General features: G+C 62.9%; 1 protein-coding gene across 3 annotated transcripts; it reads right to left on the reverse strand.

The window, feature by feature from the left end:
* Positions 1 to 435: 435 nt before the first annotated feature.
* LOC102005501 (chloride channel protein ClC-Ka) lies at positions 436 to 10,822 on the reverse strand. 3 transcript variants are annotated; one of them, XM_005409849.2, is made up of 20 exons: positions 10,731 to 10,822; positions 10,133 to 10,242; positions 9,181 to 9,309; positions 8,540 to 8,668; positions 7,930 to 8,069; positions 7,601 to 7,678; positions 7,443 to 7,521; positions 6,739 to 6,864; positions 6,533 to 6,617; positions 6,345 to 6,446; positions 6,122 to 6,206; positions 5,730 to 5,903; positions 5,285 to 5,354; positions 5,022 to 5,132; positions 4,519 to 4,732; positions 3,679 to 3,812; positions 1,794 to 1,882; positions 1,605 to 1,688; positions 776 to 862; positions 436 to 567 (listed from the first exon to the last, which is right to left on the reverse strand). In XM_005409849.2, exons 2-20 carry the CDS (start codon positions 10,230 to 10,232, stop codon positions 520 to 522), a joined length of 2,064 nt encoding a protein of 687 aa, XP_005409906.1. In that variant the 5' UTR covers positions 10,233 to 10,242; positions 10,731 to 10,822; the 3' UTR covers positions 436 to 519. The 3 variants fall into 3 exon arrangements, with proteins under 3 accessions (XP_005409906.1, XP_005409907.1, XP_013362870.1); XM_005409850.2 differs by having other exon boundaries at positions 10,133 to 10,239; positions 10,731 to 10,821; XM_013507416.1 differs by lacking the exon at positions 10,133 to 10,242 and having other exon boundaries at positions 10,731 to 10,749.
* Between the last annotated feature and the right edge of the window lie 1,254 nt (positions 10,823 to 12,076).

Below are 12,076 nucleotides of genomic sequence, written 5' to 3' on the forward strand. Positions count from 1 at the left end.
CCCCCCCCCGAACTTCCGGCTGCCCCAGGCTTGTGCAAAGAGTCACACCCTGGGACCCCACTTGATCGGCCGAGCTCCATCCAGGACAAGCCGCATAAGCCCTGGTGGGGGACCCACTTCTCCCTGCCAAGGAACGGGAAGGGAGGAGGAGACCAGGGAGGGCCGGAGCTGGGGGCCGCTCCACACGCATCCGGGGAGGAGACAGCGGTGCTCGCGGGCAGCTCTGGCATCCTCTTTATTCTCCAGAGTTTCGGGGTGGGAATCTGCGCCGCCAGGGGGCTCCAGTGCCCGTCCTCGTCGCCCGCCGCGTGTGACCTTAAGGACCACACATACAGCCAGGTGTCCGCTGTATCAGGCTCCGTCCCTCGAGGCAGTCGCTGTTGTCCCCGCGATGGGACCCAGTGGCACCGTGACTGTGGGCGCCGCTCGGGCACGGCGGGAGCCGGGCTGGGAGGATGGCAGGAGAGGCAGGAGCGGCGGCGCCGGGGATAGCGGTCCGGTCTGTCCTGCCAGGCCGGCTCACTTCGGGGCTGGGGGGTTCGTCAGGCTGGAGATGGCCTTCTTCAGCTACGGCACAGGAAGGGGTGCGGGAGGGAGGAGGAGGGGGAGATGGGGGCTGGCCGCCCCGGAAGCCCAGAGGACCGCTGCAGGCGACAGGGAAGCCGGGCCCAGAAGGGGGGCTCATTAGAGTCCTGTGAAACCCCCACACTTCGCATGGGAGGATGCTGCCCTCCCACGCCCCCTCTGCTTTGGCCCGCCCTCGAGACCCTGGTACCTCCACCCACGACACGAAGCCCACAGCTCTGCCCCGCGACGTCACGAAGAGCGACTGGAGGTGCAACAGCTCGAACAAGTGGTGTGCCTGGCGGGGCGGGAAGGAGGCGCTGCAGGGCGGGGGCGCCTCGCCGGCTGCCCCACCCGGGTCTCAGGCCGGGAACGCCCCCAGGGAAAGACAGGGTCTGCGATGCACACTGAGACCGCTAGGGGCCGCCAGAGTCCACTCAAGGCGCAGGGCCGGGCCTCAGCGGGAAGGACCCGTTACAGCCTCAGCTCGCAGGAAGGGCATCATCCCCGGCCACTCCCAAGTTCCCGTCCGCTGCTGCTGCCTCCTCGGCCTCGTGGGCCACGCTCTGTACTGAGGTTAAGTAATTAACCCAAAACCATACAGAGAGCATGTGGGGGGCATAAAAGTGAAATCAACTGACCCCTTGATGCAATACTTTTGGAGAGGGAGGATGGATTGAACCCAGAGCCTAAAACCACTGAGCTACACCCCAGCCCATTTTATTTATTCTAAGACAGGGTCTCACTAAGTCACTTGAACATGCGATCCCCCTGCCTCAGCCTCCTGAGTAGCTGGGATTACAGGCGTGCACTGCCATGCCCCGCTGATGGGGTGCCTTTAACCACTGTGTCTCCCACCCAGCAGCTTCTGTCTCCTGAGCCCTCCTTTCGCTAGTGTCTGCATCACAACCCTGGCAGGGAGGGGCGGACAGATGGGAGCCGCTGTGCCCCAGGGAGCGGAGGATGACGGTGGGGGGAGGGCCCGCAAGCCGGAGCCCGAGTCTCCCCTCCACCTCAGCCGTGGGTCTGCTCCCCGTTACCTGGTGCAGGGTGGTGTCGGGGGACAGCTGCAGGGTCACTGGCTCGGTGGGGCAGCCTCCAGCCAGGATGTCGTGGAGATGCCGCTGGGGACAGAGAGAGATAATGGGGACCCGGACCCGGCCAACCTCCCCTCCCCCCAGCCCACCCTCCGTGCCACGCCCCAGCGCTACCTCCCCTCCAGGACCCACCTGTCCTCCCAGAGCCCAGGAAGGTGGCCGAGCCAGGAGGGCCTGCAGCAGCTGGGCCCTGCGCACCGTGCCCACGAGGATCTGAGACTCTGGGGGGTAGAGAGGGGGAGGGCGGGTTACAGAGTAGGACCGCACACTTCCTGAGCACTTCCTGTGCGCCCATGGCGGGGCTCCTCTCTCTGAGGAAAGCTGTGGTCTGTTACAACCCTTCCCACCCATCTCACAGGACAGGAAACTGAGGCACGAGGACAGGCGCCAACTGCCCCTCGCAAGGTCCCTCAGCTTCAGGCAAGGGGTGTGTCAGGTGAGGGTGGTTGGGTGGGGCTGCCTGCTGGTCCCCACTGAGATCCCCATGTCACAGGGCCTTGCCACAGGAGCTGGGGACATCTGCAGAGTGACATCAGCGTGTCACCTCCTTCTCTCAGGACAGGAGGCCCGGGTCCAGCGCAGCCCAGTGAGGGAGTGAACACTGCCCGGAGGCCGCCGGGCTCTGACGCCTTCTGTCCCGGGCTCACGCTTGCCCTGGGGTAGCACGGGGGTGGTGGGTTTGAAGGGCTACCTCAGTATCTTTGCCTTCTTTTCTTTTTTTTTTTTTTTTGGTACCGGGAATCGAACTTAGGACCTTGTGCTTGCCAGGCAGGTGCTTATGCCTCTGAGTGTATCTTTGCCCTCTGTCCAGTAAAATAACAACTTGGAGCCTGAGCTGGGTACATCTCCATGGGGGGTGACGTGCCACAGGAGGGTGTCTTGTGTCCTCTGCAGGAGGCCCCAGGATCCACCCCGGCTCCACAGCGGAGCTGACAACTAAGCGGACCCACGCCATCCTCGGCTCCGGTAATAAAGCGATTTCCTGGTGGCCGGACGGGGGAGGCTGGGATCGCTGCGCTGCCCGTAGCTCCGGGGTGGAAGAGAACTTTGTCTTTGAAGTCAGCCCTGTTTTAGCAGGTAAAGCTTCTCGGGGCCACCCCTGTGCAGGCCGTGCGTGTTGCCTGCTCTGCTGCGTGGAGCGCAGGGTAGGGGGGTGCACCTGCCATGGGGCGGAGGTCCCTGGCAAACCTGGACGGTATCGGTGAGGACCCTGTGGCTCGTGGAACTTTAGTGATATTACTCGGCTCACAGGTGGTTTTATTCCTCCCAGGGAGGCTGCAGGGGTGACAAGTATAGTTGTACAGGTTCCTCACTGCACCAGATGCCAACCCAAAAGGCAAGTGGGGACAAAATCCAGTCACGCTATGGTTGCCATGTGTGTGCCTTGTCTCATTTGCACAAGAGGAATTGACGGCAACCCTGACAGGGCAGGAAGAGTGTGCTGATTAGATCTGCCCTTGAGATTTAGCTTTCACATGTTATTTCTCTCCCAGTACCAGGCATTGAATCCAGGGTCTTTGCACTGAGCTACATGCCCAGCCCTTATTATTTATTTATTTATTAATTTTTTTGAGACTGAGTGCCACTAAGTCACTAAGCTGCCAGGTGTGGGCTTGAACTTGCCATCCTCCTGCCTCAGCCTCCCAGAGTGCTGGGATTACAAGTGTGCACCACCACACCCAGCTACTCTTGTGTCTTGTAATCGCAGCCATTATTCATTCATCTTTTAAAAGATACTCTTGTCCTGGCAACAGGGAATGGACAAGGACCCCTGGGGGGGGGGCTCCTTCCAGGAGCTGTCCATGGTGCCTTACACACTCCATCTGGTCTCTTTACGCATGTCAGCCCCCGCCCCCAAGTGTGGATCTCATCCACGTCACTGACAAAGCCACAGAAGTTCAGAGATGCAAAGGGATTTGCCCAATGCCACACAGCTAAGCCAGGGCCCGGACTCATACCCAGACCCCATGCCCCGCTTCTCCCTGCCGGCCCTGCCCCTGCCCCCGCCACCCCTCACCTGTGCTCTCCACCAGGGGGTACTCGGCCGTGTCTGTGGAGGTCACAGCCTTGACCACCTCCGGCAGCGGCGCATCCTTGGCCAGCGTGGTGATGGCGGTGCTCATGAAGTTCCCCACGTTCACGGGGTGGGAGCTGCGGGCAGAGGGAGCCCCTGTCAGGCCCTCAGCGTCCCCGGGGAGCTCAGCTGGGACAGGACCCGTGGCTGTCCAGTGTGCGTGGGAACTGAGGGGCTCCAGGACCCCACCATGGGAAGGAGCCTGAGATACCTCACCGAGGGCCCAGGTCTGAACCCGAGCCTCCCAGAGCCCCCCAGACTAGCTCTACTTTGCTATGATTTATCCCATCGGCTCCCCAGGAAAACTTCACCGGGAGAAAACTTGCACAGCAAAATCAAACCAAAGAACAACTTGAGGTTTAGAAACCTCTGGGTGAACACCCCCATCTCACAGATGGGGAAACTGAGGACCTTGGAGCTGGACCTTGGCCCAGAGCCCTCGGAGCCTCTGGGTCCTGCCCTTCTGAGGATGGGAGCTGTTTGGGTCCCGTGTGGCCTGGGGAGACCCTCAAAGCCCCCATTCTAGCACCGCCCCCAGCTCCCCACATGCAGTAAGGACAGCAGAGCAGGAGGGGCGGGGAGAGGACCCCCAAAGCTAGTGCTGGCTCTGCAGTGTCCGTGTGAGCTGGGGCGAGCACCCTGGTTCTCACCCAGCCAGTGGGGCACTGGGGGCACGGGGACCAGAGGATGCCGTAGCCAAGGTCAGCCATGATGGCCTTCTTCTGGGGGTCTCCCCCCCAGCCTCCCCCAGCTCCATCATCCCCGCCTGCCGCGGCCGCTCACCCGAGGCGGCGGCCCCGGATCCAGGGCAGGTAGGGCAGCTTCTTGACGATGATGGTGCCGTCGTAGAAGGAGGGCTGGCAGCTCTGGGCGATGGCGTTGGCGGCCAGCACGCACATCAGCACGGGCAGCCAGTGCACGAGCTGGCCAGTCAGCTCGAAGGCCAGCAGCGCCGTGGAGATGGTGTGGGTCACCGCCCCCGAGAAGGCCGCTGCTCCTGGGGGAACGGAGGCGGGGGCGGGGTGGGGCAGCTCAGGCCAAGAGGGCGCGGCTGGCACAGCCAGGACGCGGGCTAGGGCGGGGAGCACCAGCAAGCACACGCTGGACACTGCTGGGCACAGAGAGCAGAGAGGGACAGGACAGGCGCCAAGAGGGGTCTCGGGGTGGGGGGCTCAGGGGTGGGGACAGACTGGGCTGCCCAGTGGCCCCTCCATGCCCAACAGCCTCCAGCCGATTCTCCAGGCGCAGCCCAAGTTGTGCCCTCCAGCCACCGGCCCTGAACTCACCAGCCAGGGCGTAGCTCCCCGGCACGATGGGGTTGACGATGCCCCCAGCCACAATGCCCTCTGGGAAGGCGACAGACAGGGCTTCCCCCAAGAGGCGCCCGATGGCAGCTCCTGACCACAAACTCAGTGTGAGGGGAGCCAGCCAGGCCCGCTGTCCCGGGGCCCATCCTGGGTCCCACAGCAGGAGGGAGGCGGTGGGCCAGGAGTCGAGGGCCCACCCCTGCACCCCAGAACCTCTCAGACCCTCAGCACCCCGGACTCACCATAGATGAATATGGGCAAGAAGTACCCAGCGGGCATGGGGATCGTGGTGGCCAGAATCAGCATCCAGAACTGGGCGGGCAAGGGGCAGAGGTTAGAGACAGCAGTGCCTACCCCATTTTATTTTTTTTATTTGTATTGTTCTGCTTCTTTAACACAGGGCCTCACTACATAGTTCAGGTTGGCCTTGAACTCACTATGTAACCCAAGCTAGCCTCAAATCTATGGCAATCCTCCTGCCTCAGCCTCCCAAGTGCTTGGATTATTGTAGGTGTGTGCCACCATGCCTGGGTAACTCATTTCAAAGGTGATGAGTCTGGGGCTCCAAGAGCTGAAGCCACTTGCCTGGGACCTTGGCGGGAAGGGGTGGGGCGGGCAGTGTGGGTGGAAGGGCCCGGCCAGGCCCCATGCCCGAGGAGGCAGCCCTCCCTGGAGCTGGGGACCCACCCTCATGAGCAGGAAGAAGGCCAGCGTCCCGAAGATGGTGAACTCCGGCTGGTACCACTCAAACCACAGGTTCTTGGGGTCAAGCTCGGCGGGCCAGGGCGGGGACGAGTTCCGGGTGGCCAGTGCCCAGGTGTTGTTGTCGAACAGTGAGTCCAAGTGCTGGCCCATGGACAGCTGGAGCAGGGCAGGTGGCTGTCCCGCAAGTCCCCACCCGCCTCCACCCCTTCAGCCCCTGCGCTGCGCTTCCCAGCTGGGGACCTCGGGGGCTCCCTGAGCCATCAAAGGACACACAGGCCTCTCCCTTAGAGGGTGTTTTGGGGACTGAGACAGAGCACAAAGGAGGCAAGAGCTGGGCTCCCACTCCCGCCACCCCACTCCCAAGTGCCCCTTACCCGAGAGGCAAAGAAGCGGCCCACGCCTGGCGGGTAGGTGACGGAGGCCAGCGCCAGGGCCGCCAGGGCAGAGTACAGCGGCTTGCTGGGGGCCGAGAGGGGGACGTGAGCGCCTCCTCTCCCTGCCCCATGGACCGGAAACGGGGTCCCCGCCTCACCCCTCCTCTGGGGGCTCGGTGGGAGGAGGGGGGCTCATGGGGGGCCCTGAGAGGCCCCAGCACACCTGGTGGCCAGCAGCTTGGAGGTGAACCGGTTGGTCTTGACGAAGCCGAGGAAGGTGCGCTGACAGAACAGGTAGGCGCAGCTCATGACGCCACAGATGGCCCTGGCACAGGGCGGGTGGGCGTCAGGCCCGCCCACGAGGCCCCAGGAGCCCGCACCCCCAGCTGGGCCCTCAGGGACCCCACTCACCCCAGAGCCACAAAAAAGAAGATTTCGGGCAGGTCGAAGGGCACCTCCACGCGGAAGCTCGTCTTATAGAGGACGGTGATGGTCTCTGCGGCGGGGAGGAGGGCGCGGGGGTCCGAGGCTGGGCGGGGCCCGAGTACCCCCGGCCTTCGAGGCCCCCGCAGCCCAGCCCTACTCTGCGGCCCTGCAGGCCGGGGGAGGGGCCTCACCCTCCTCGCTGCTGAAGACCGACAGCAGGCGGAACATGAAGGCCCCGCAGGTGGCAGTGAAGAAGCCCCTCCAGTAATCCCAGACGGAGAAGTGGGAGGACATGACCTCTATGCTGAACAGGACACCTGCGGGGAGGCTGAGTCAGGAGGCTCCGCCGCTCCCTGCGCCCTGGCCGCAGCCTCTCCCTAACCTTTTTTCCCTGGCTACTCTGTGCTAAGAAGGGGTGGGGGAACCCTGACTATTTCTCAGTACTGAGGATTGAACTCAGGGCCTTCAAACTGAGCTACATCCCCAGCCCTGTTTATATTTTTCACCTTTGAAACAGGCTCTCACTAAGTCACTAAGTGGCCCAAGCTGGATTTGAGGTCACAACCCTCCTGCCTCAGCCTCCCAGAGTGCTGAGATTACAGGCATGCACCACCATGGGGACTATTATGAACCTGAGCTGAGGAAACCAGGCTCAGAGAAGCGAGCTCACTGGCCGTGGTCACACAGCAGGAACTAGATTCCAAACTCACATCTGTCCAGTGTCCTCCTAAAGACATCTCCCCCGGGGACCCCAGCCTGGGTGGAAACCAGGACAGTCCCGCCCCTCCTGCCGGCCCCTCCGCTGAGCACAGGAGCAGCAGGTCAGTCCCCAAGCGGGGGAGGCCAGGGCCATGTGGAGCCTCAGGGGCACGGGGGCAAGGATAGGGGGCCTCACCGCTGAAGGGGGCTGCGAAGACGGTGGCCACGCCCACTGCTGCCCCGGCCACCAGCATTTCATTCTGCTTGCTCTTGTTCTGGGGATGCAGGGCCTGGGCTCAGAGGCAGCCCCTCCTTCCTCTCGCTCCCCTCCCTCCAGGGGTCCCAGGCCCTCACCTCGGACTCCCTGATGGTCCTGACCCGCACACGGCCCAGGTAGGCCGCGATCATCACACTCAGGTGCACAAAGGGGCCCTGCAGGGGGAGGTGTGGGCATAGGGCACGGGGCAAGTGCTCTGGGGGGAGCCAGGACCCGTCTTCCCCTCTTCCTTCTCCTGCTGGGGTCCAGCATGGCCTCCCCACTCACACCCTCGCCCACTGCCATCCCCCGAGCCCCAGGACCATCCGAGATGGCTGCTGTCACATCAGGGGGCCGGGCCTGTCTTCCTGTCTCTGCTGAGGGACGGGCTTTGGCGGGGCAGGGCCTGGCTGGGTCGGGTCCGTACCACTTTGCCCAGGAAGATGGTGCTGCCGCTGGCCAGCGTGCAGGACAGACCCACCACCTTGGCCCCGAAGTTCTTGATGTCCAGGTAATCGTCCAGAACCACCCCTGACAGGATGGTCTTCAGCTCGGGGATCCCAGAGCCTGGGTGGGCAGATGGGGGGCACTGTCCAGGTCTGGTCGGAGCCTCCCTACCCTCTGAGGCTGGGGTTCGTAACCCCGTTTTGCAGAAGAGGAGGCTGAGGGTCAGAGGGGAGCTTGGGCTGTCTGTGTTCATCCAGCTGGGCCCCCAGAGTGGGACATCAGGGCCCAGGCCTGGAGCCCCTGTCTCTGTCTGTGTCCACACACACACACAGCCCACACCAGCCCCGGGGGCCCTGCCCCTGCCCTGTCACAGCCCCAGGGAATAAGGTAGAGCCCACAGTGACCCAGGGCTCCGCGTCTGGCCGTAGCACGTGGTGGTGGGCAGGAGGCACGGCTCTCGGAGCCCGCTTCTCCGCTGTGGAACAGGGTTACTGCTTCCCACCGCTCCTCAGAAACCCACAGGACGCAAAGGCTTGGCCAAGGGGGACGGCAGTGCCAGGCACATGGCAGGGGCACGGCGGCGGACTCACCTCCAGAGAAGGGCGTGATGCTCTGGGAGAAGCCGGAGGAGAAAGACACGAGGGCCACGGGGTACACAGCCCAGGACAGGTACCGGAGCAGGTGGCTGTCCCCGATCTCCTGGTACAGCCAGTTGTGTGCTGGGGATGGCAGGGTGTCAGGGAGCCCCCTGAAGCCTCTGCAGCCCCCAGGGCTGGAGGCTGTGGTGCCCATTTAGGCCCCAAGCAGGGGCAGGAGGGGAACCCAGCTCTGCTACTTCCTAGTTGAGTGACCTGGGCAAGTGACTCAACCTCTCTGAGCCTCTGTTTCCCCAACTGTGGAATGGGCCAGCGAGGGTCCCTCCCTCGCAGGGTGACCATAGACTAAAGGAGACAGGCTGTGAATCGCCTGTGAGCGCTGTCCTCAATATGCTGCCCTAGGGTAGCAAGGAGGGAGGCGGGGAGGGCACAGCACTCAGGTGAGGAAGGAATGAGGTGGCTGAGGCCCAGAGAGGGGCAGATGCCCGCCCAGGGCCACACAGCCAGGCAGAAGCCGGGAGCAGACCAGAGCCCTCTTCCACCCCGCTGCACCCGGCGGCCCATCCGGCATCCCCGGGACGTGCTCGGAGCCCCTGGCCCAGGGCAGGGTGCGTGTGGGCGACCAGGACAGTTACCTCGGACCACGCGCGCCACCACGAAGTTCATGGCATAGCTGATCAGCGCCATGAGCACCCCGAGGGCCATCAGGAAGTACCAGTCCTCACCCACGCGGAACAGCACCCGCTTCAGCCACTCCAGGCCACCTGGGCAGGACATTGGGGTCACACCCCCCGGGCGCATGGCGGGTAAAGGTGGTGGCGCTGCAGGTGCCAGGCCTGTTGCCCCTGCCAGAGCCCTTCTGACCCACACTGGGCACTGACGGGGGAGGCCAGAGCATGGGGCAGGCGCCCTCAGCCGTGACAGGCCTCTTTCCATGGGGGCTTTGACTTAGAGAGCACGCAGGTCACCCCAGGGCCTGTGGGACCGCCTGTTCCCCAGGCCTCCAATGACGCCCCAGCCCAGCCGGGAAGCTCACTGGCTGTGGGCGCCAGCCCCTTCCTCTGTCCCCTGCCTGAAGGGACACTCAGGTCTCAGTGAACAGGCCCCAAGCCCGTGGCTCCTAGCCACCTACTGTGGCATCTCCTGCCCCAGCACTGGCCCAGGGGGGCCCCTCCTGGCACAGTGGGTGAGAGAAGAGGCCTAGGTAGAGGGGGACACGGTGGCCAGGCCTGGGCTCTGCCTCCTAAGAGCAGAAGGCAGACACCTGGCACAGGGGACCAGGCCAGTGGGCAGCCAGGTCACCCCTTCCTGCTACCCAGGGACAGGGGGCAGGGATAGTGGGGATATAAGCAAGGGTGAGGGTGCCGGGCATGGTGGCACACACCTGTAAACCCGGCACTGGGGAGGCTGAGGCAGGAGGATCGTTGCAAGTTCGAGACCAGCCTGGGTTACAAAGTGAGCTCAAGGCCAGTCTGAACTGCATAGTGAGACCCTGTCTCAAAAAGACAAAGAAAAAGAAAGGGGGAGGGAAGGGGTGGGGTCCTGAAGGATCTTCAGGGGCTTCGGGTGGAGGGGACCGGCTCTCACCTCGGACGCCCCGGCGGATGCGGGGACACCGGCCCCAGAGCTCATGGAGAGTCACCGGGTTCGCCGGGGACCCCTCACGCAGCCCCACCAGCTCCTCCATTGGGTCCCTGCTGAGTGGAGAGACAGACAGACAGACCCTTGGTGACCGCTAACACCCCCTTATCCTGGCTTTAGCCTTTCCTGGCCTCTAATTCCTGAACGGACAGGAGAGGCTGAGTGTGTGCTCGTGTGTGTGTGTGTGTGTGTGTGTGTGTGTAAGTGTGGGGTAGGCTTCCTAGGGACCCACGGTGCCCCTCTCTCTCCAGCAGCAGGGTAGGCATAGGCAGGACCAGGACCCTCGGCCCCCGTCAGAGCCCCTGCTCCCACCCTCCTGGACACCGGGCTGTGTCCCGGCGCAGTCCCTCTGCCCAGGGCTCCCGTGGCCAGCCTTGCTCCCCGTCCCCATCTCTGAGCACCCCTCAGCTCAGGCTGCAGGCCCCGGGGAAACCCCAAGCCCCAGGACCCCCAAGCGCAAGGGTCACAGGGCACTGCTGGCTCTGCCTCGGGCCCCTCCTGCCCTCCTGGCCTGGCAGGTCCCCTCGGAGTCCCCGGGCCTCACCTGTCCGGCTGCCGACCGGGCCTCCTCTGGCCGCGCCTCTCCACTACGGTGTCGGTGCACCTGGACAGGTGCGCGCGCCGCCAATCAACACCCGCCCCGCCCCCGCATGGCCATTAGGAATGTCCTTGACAAACCGGCCAGGACCGCTCAGACCAAGTGAGCCCTGCAGGCACAGCTGCCAAGGGGCACGCGGCTGGGGGAGGGTGTCCCAGACGCACACCAGAGCCCGAAGAGTGGGGCACCCAACCCCACCGCAGGCTCCCACAGCGCTCCTGGGGTCCCAGAGCAGGAGGCTGCAGCAGGACAGTATGCTCTTCAGTGGCTGAAGCTGGGCATGGAGAGTCTGGGAATGCAGAAAAGGAGAGGAGAGAGGAGGGGACTGGCAGGGGGGAAGCTTGCAGGCTGAGGGGAGTGAGATGGTCCTGACTCAGCCTCCCTGCGTGCCAGGGATGGTGGTTGACCCTCCTCAGGCACTCTACATGCTCCCAGAGACCCAGGCAGACAGCAGTGTTAGCCTGTATTTTATTTATTTATTTGTTTGTTCGTTTTTGTCTTTCTGTTTTGGTTTTTTGTTTTGTTTTTCTTCCGGTACCGGGAATCAAACTCACGACCTTGCACTTGCCAGGCAGGCGCTTTGCCACTGAGCTAAATCCCCAGCCCATTTTTGTCTTTTGGTGACAGGGTCTCACTATGCAGTTCAGGCTGGCCTTGAGCTCATTTTGTAGCCCAGGCTGGCTTCAAACTCACAGCGATCCTGCCTCAGTCTCCCGAGTGCTGAGACTACAGGTGTGCGCAACCATGCCCGATGTGTTAGCCTGTTTTAAAGAAGTGGCATCCCACAGGTGTAATGGTGCTCACCTGTGATCTCAGCAGTCTGGGAGACTGAGGCTGGAGGATCACAAGTTTGAGCCCAGCCTAAGCAATTTCACAACTTAGCGAGACCCACAATTAAAATAACAATAATAACAATACACTGGGGATGTAGCTCCTCTATTCAATCCCTAGTACTGCAAAAAGAAAAAAGAAATAACACTGCAGAAATGTGAGGCTTTTTTTCCAAGACCACAGAGTCCGACTGGGTGCCACGGCTCATGCCTGTAACTCCAGATTCTTCAGAGGCTGAGACAGGGGGACTGCTTGAGGCTGGGAGTTTGAGGCCAGGCTGGGCAACAGAGCGAGACTCAGTCTCAAAAATATCATCATCAGCCGGGCGTGGTGGCGCACGCCTGTAACCTCAGCACTTGGGAGGCTGAGGCAGGAGGATTGCTGGGAGTTCGAGGCCAGCCAGGGCTACCTACTGAGTTCAAGGCCAACCTGAATTAGAGTGAGACTCTGTTTAGAAAAAA

The sequence above is a fragment of the Chinchilla lanigera genome, unplaced genomic scaffold (genome assembly GCF_000276665.1).
Source record: "Chinchilla lanigera isolate Chin_1 unplaced genomic scaffold, ChiLan1.0 scaffold00126, whole genome shotgun sequence".
In the NCBI taxonomy this organism is placed as follows: Eukaryota; Metazoa; Chordata; class Mammalia; order Rodentia; family Chinchillidae; genus Chinchilla; species Chinchilla lanigera.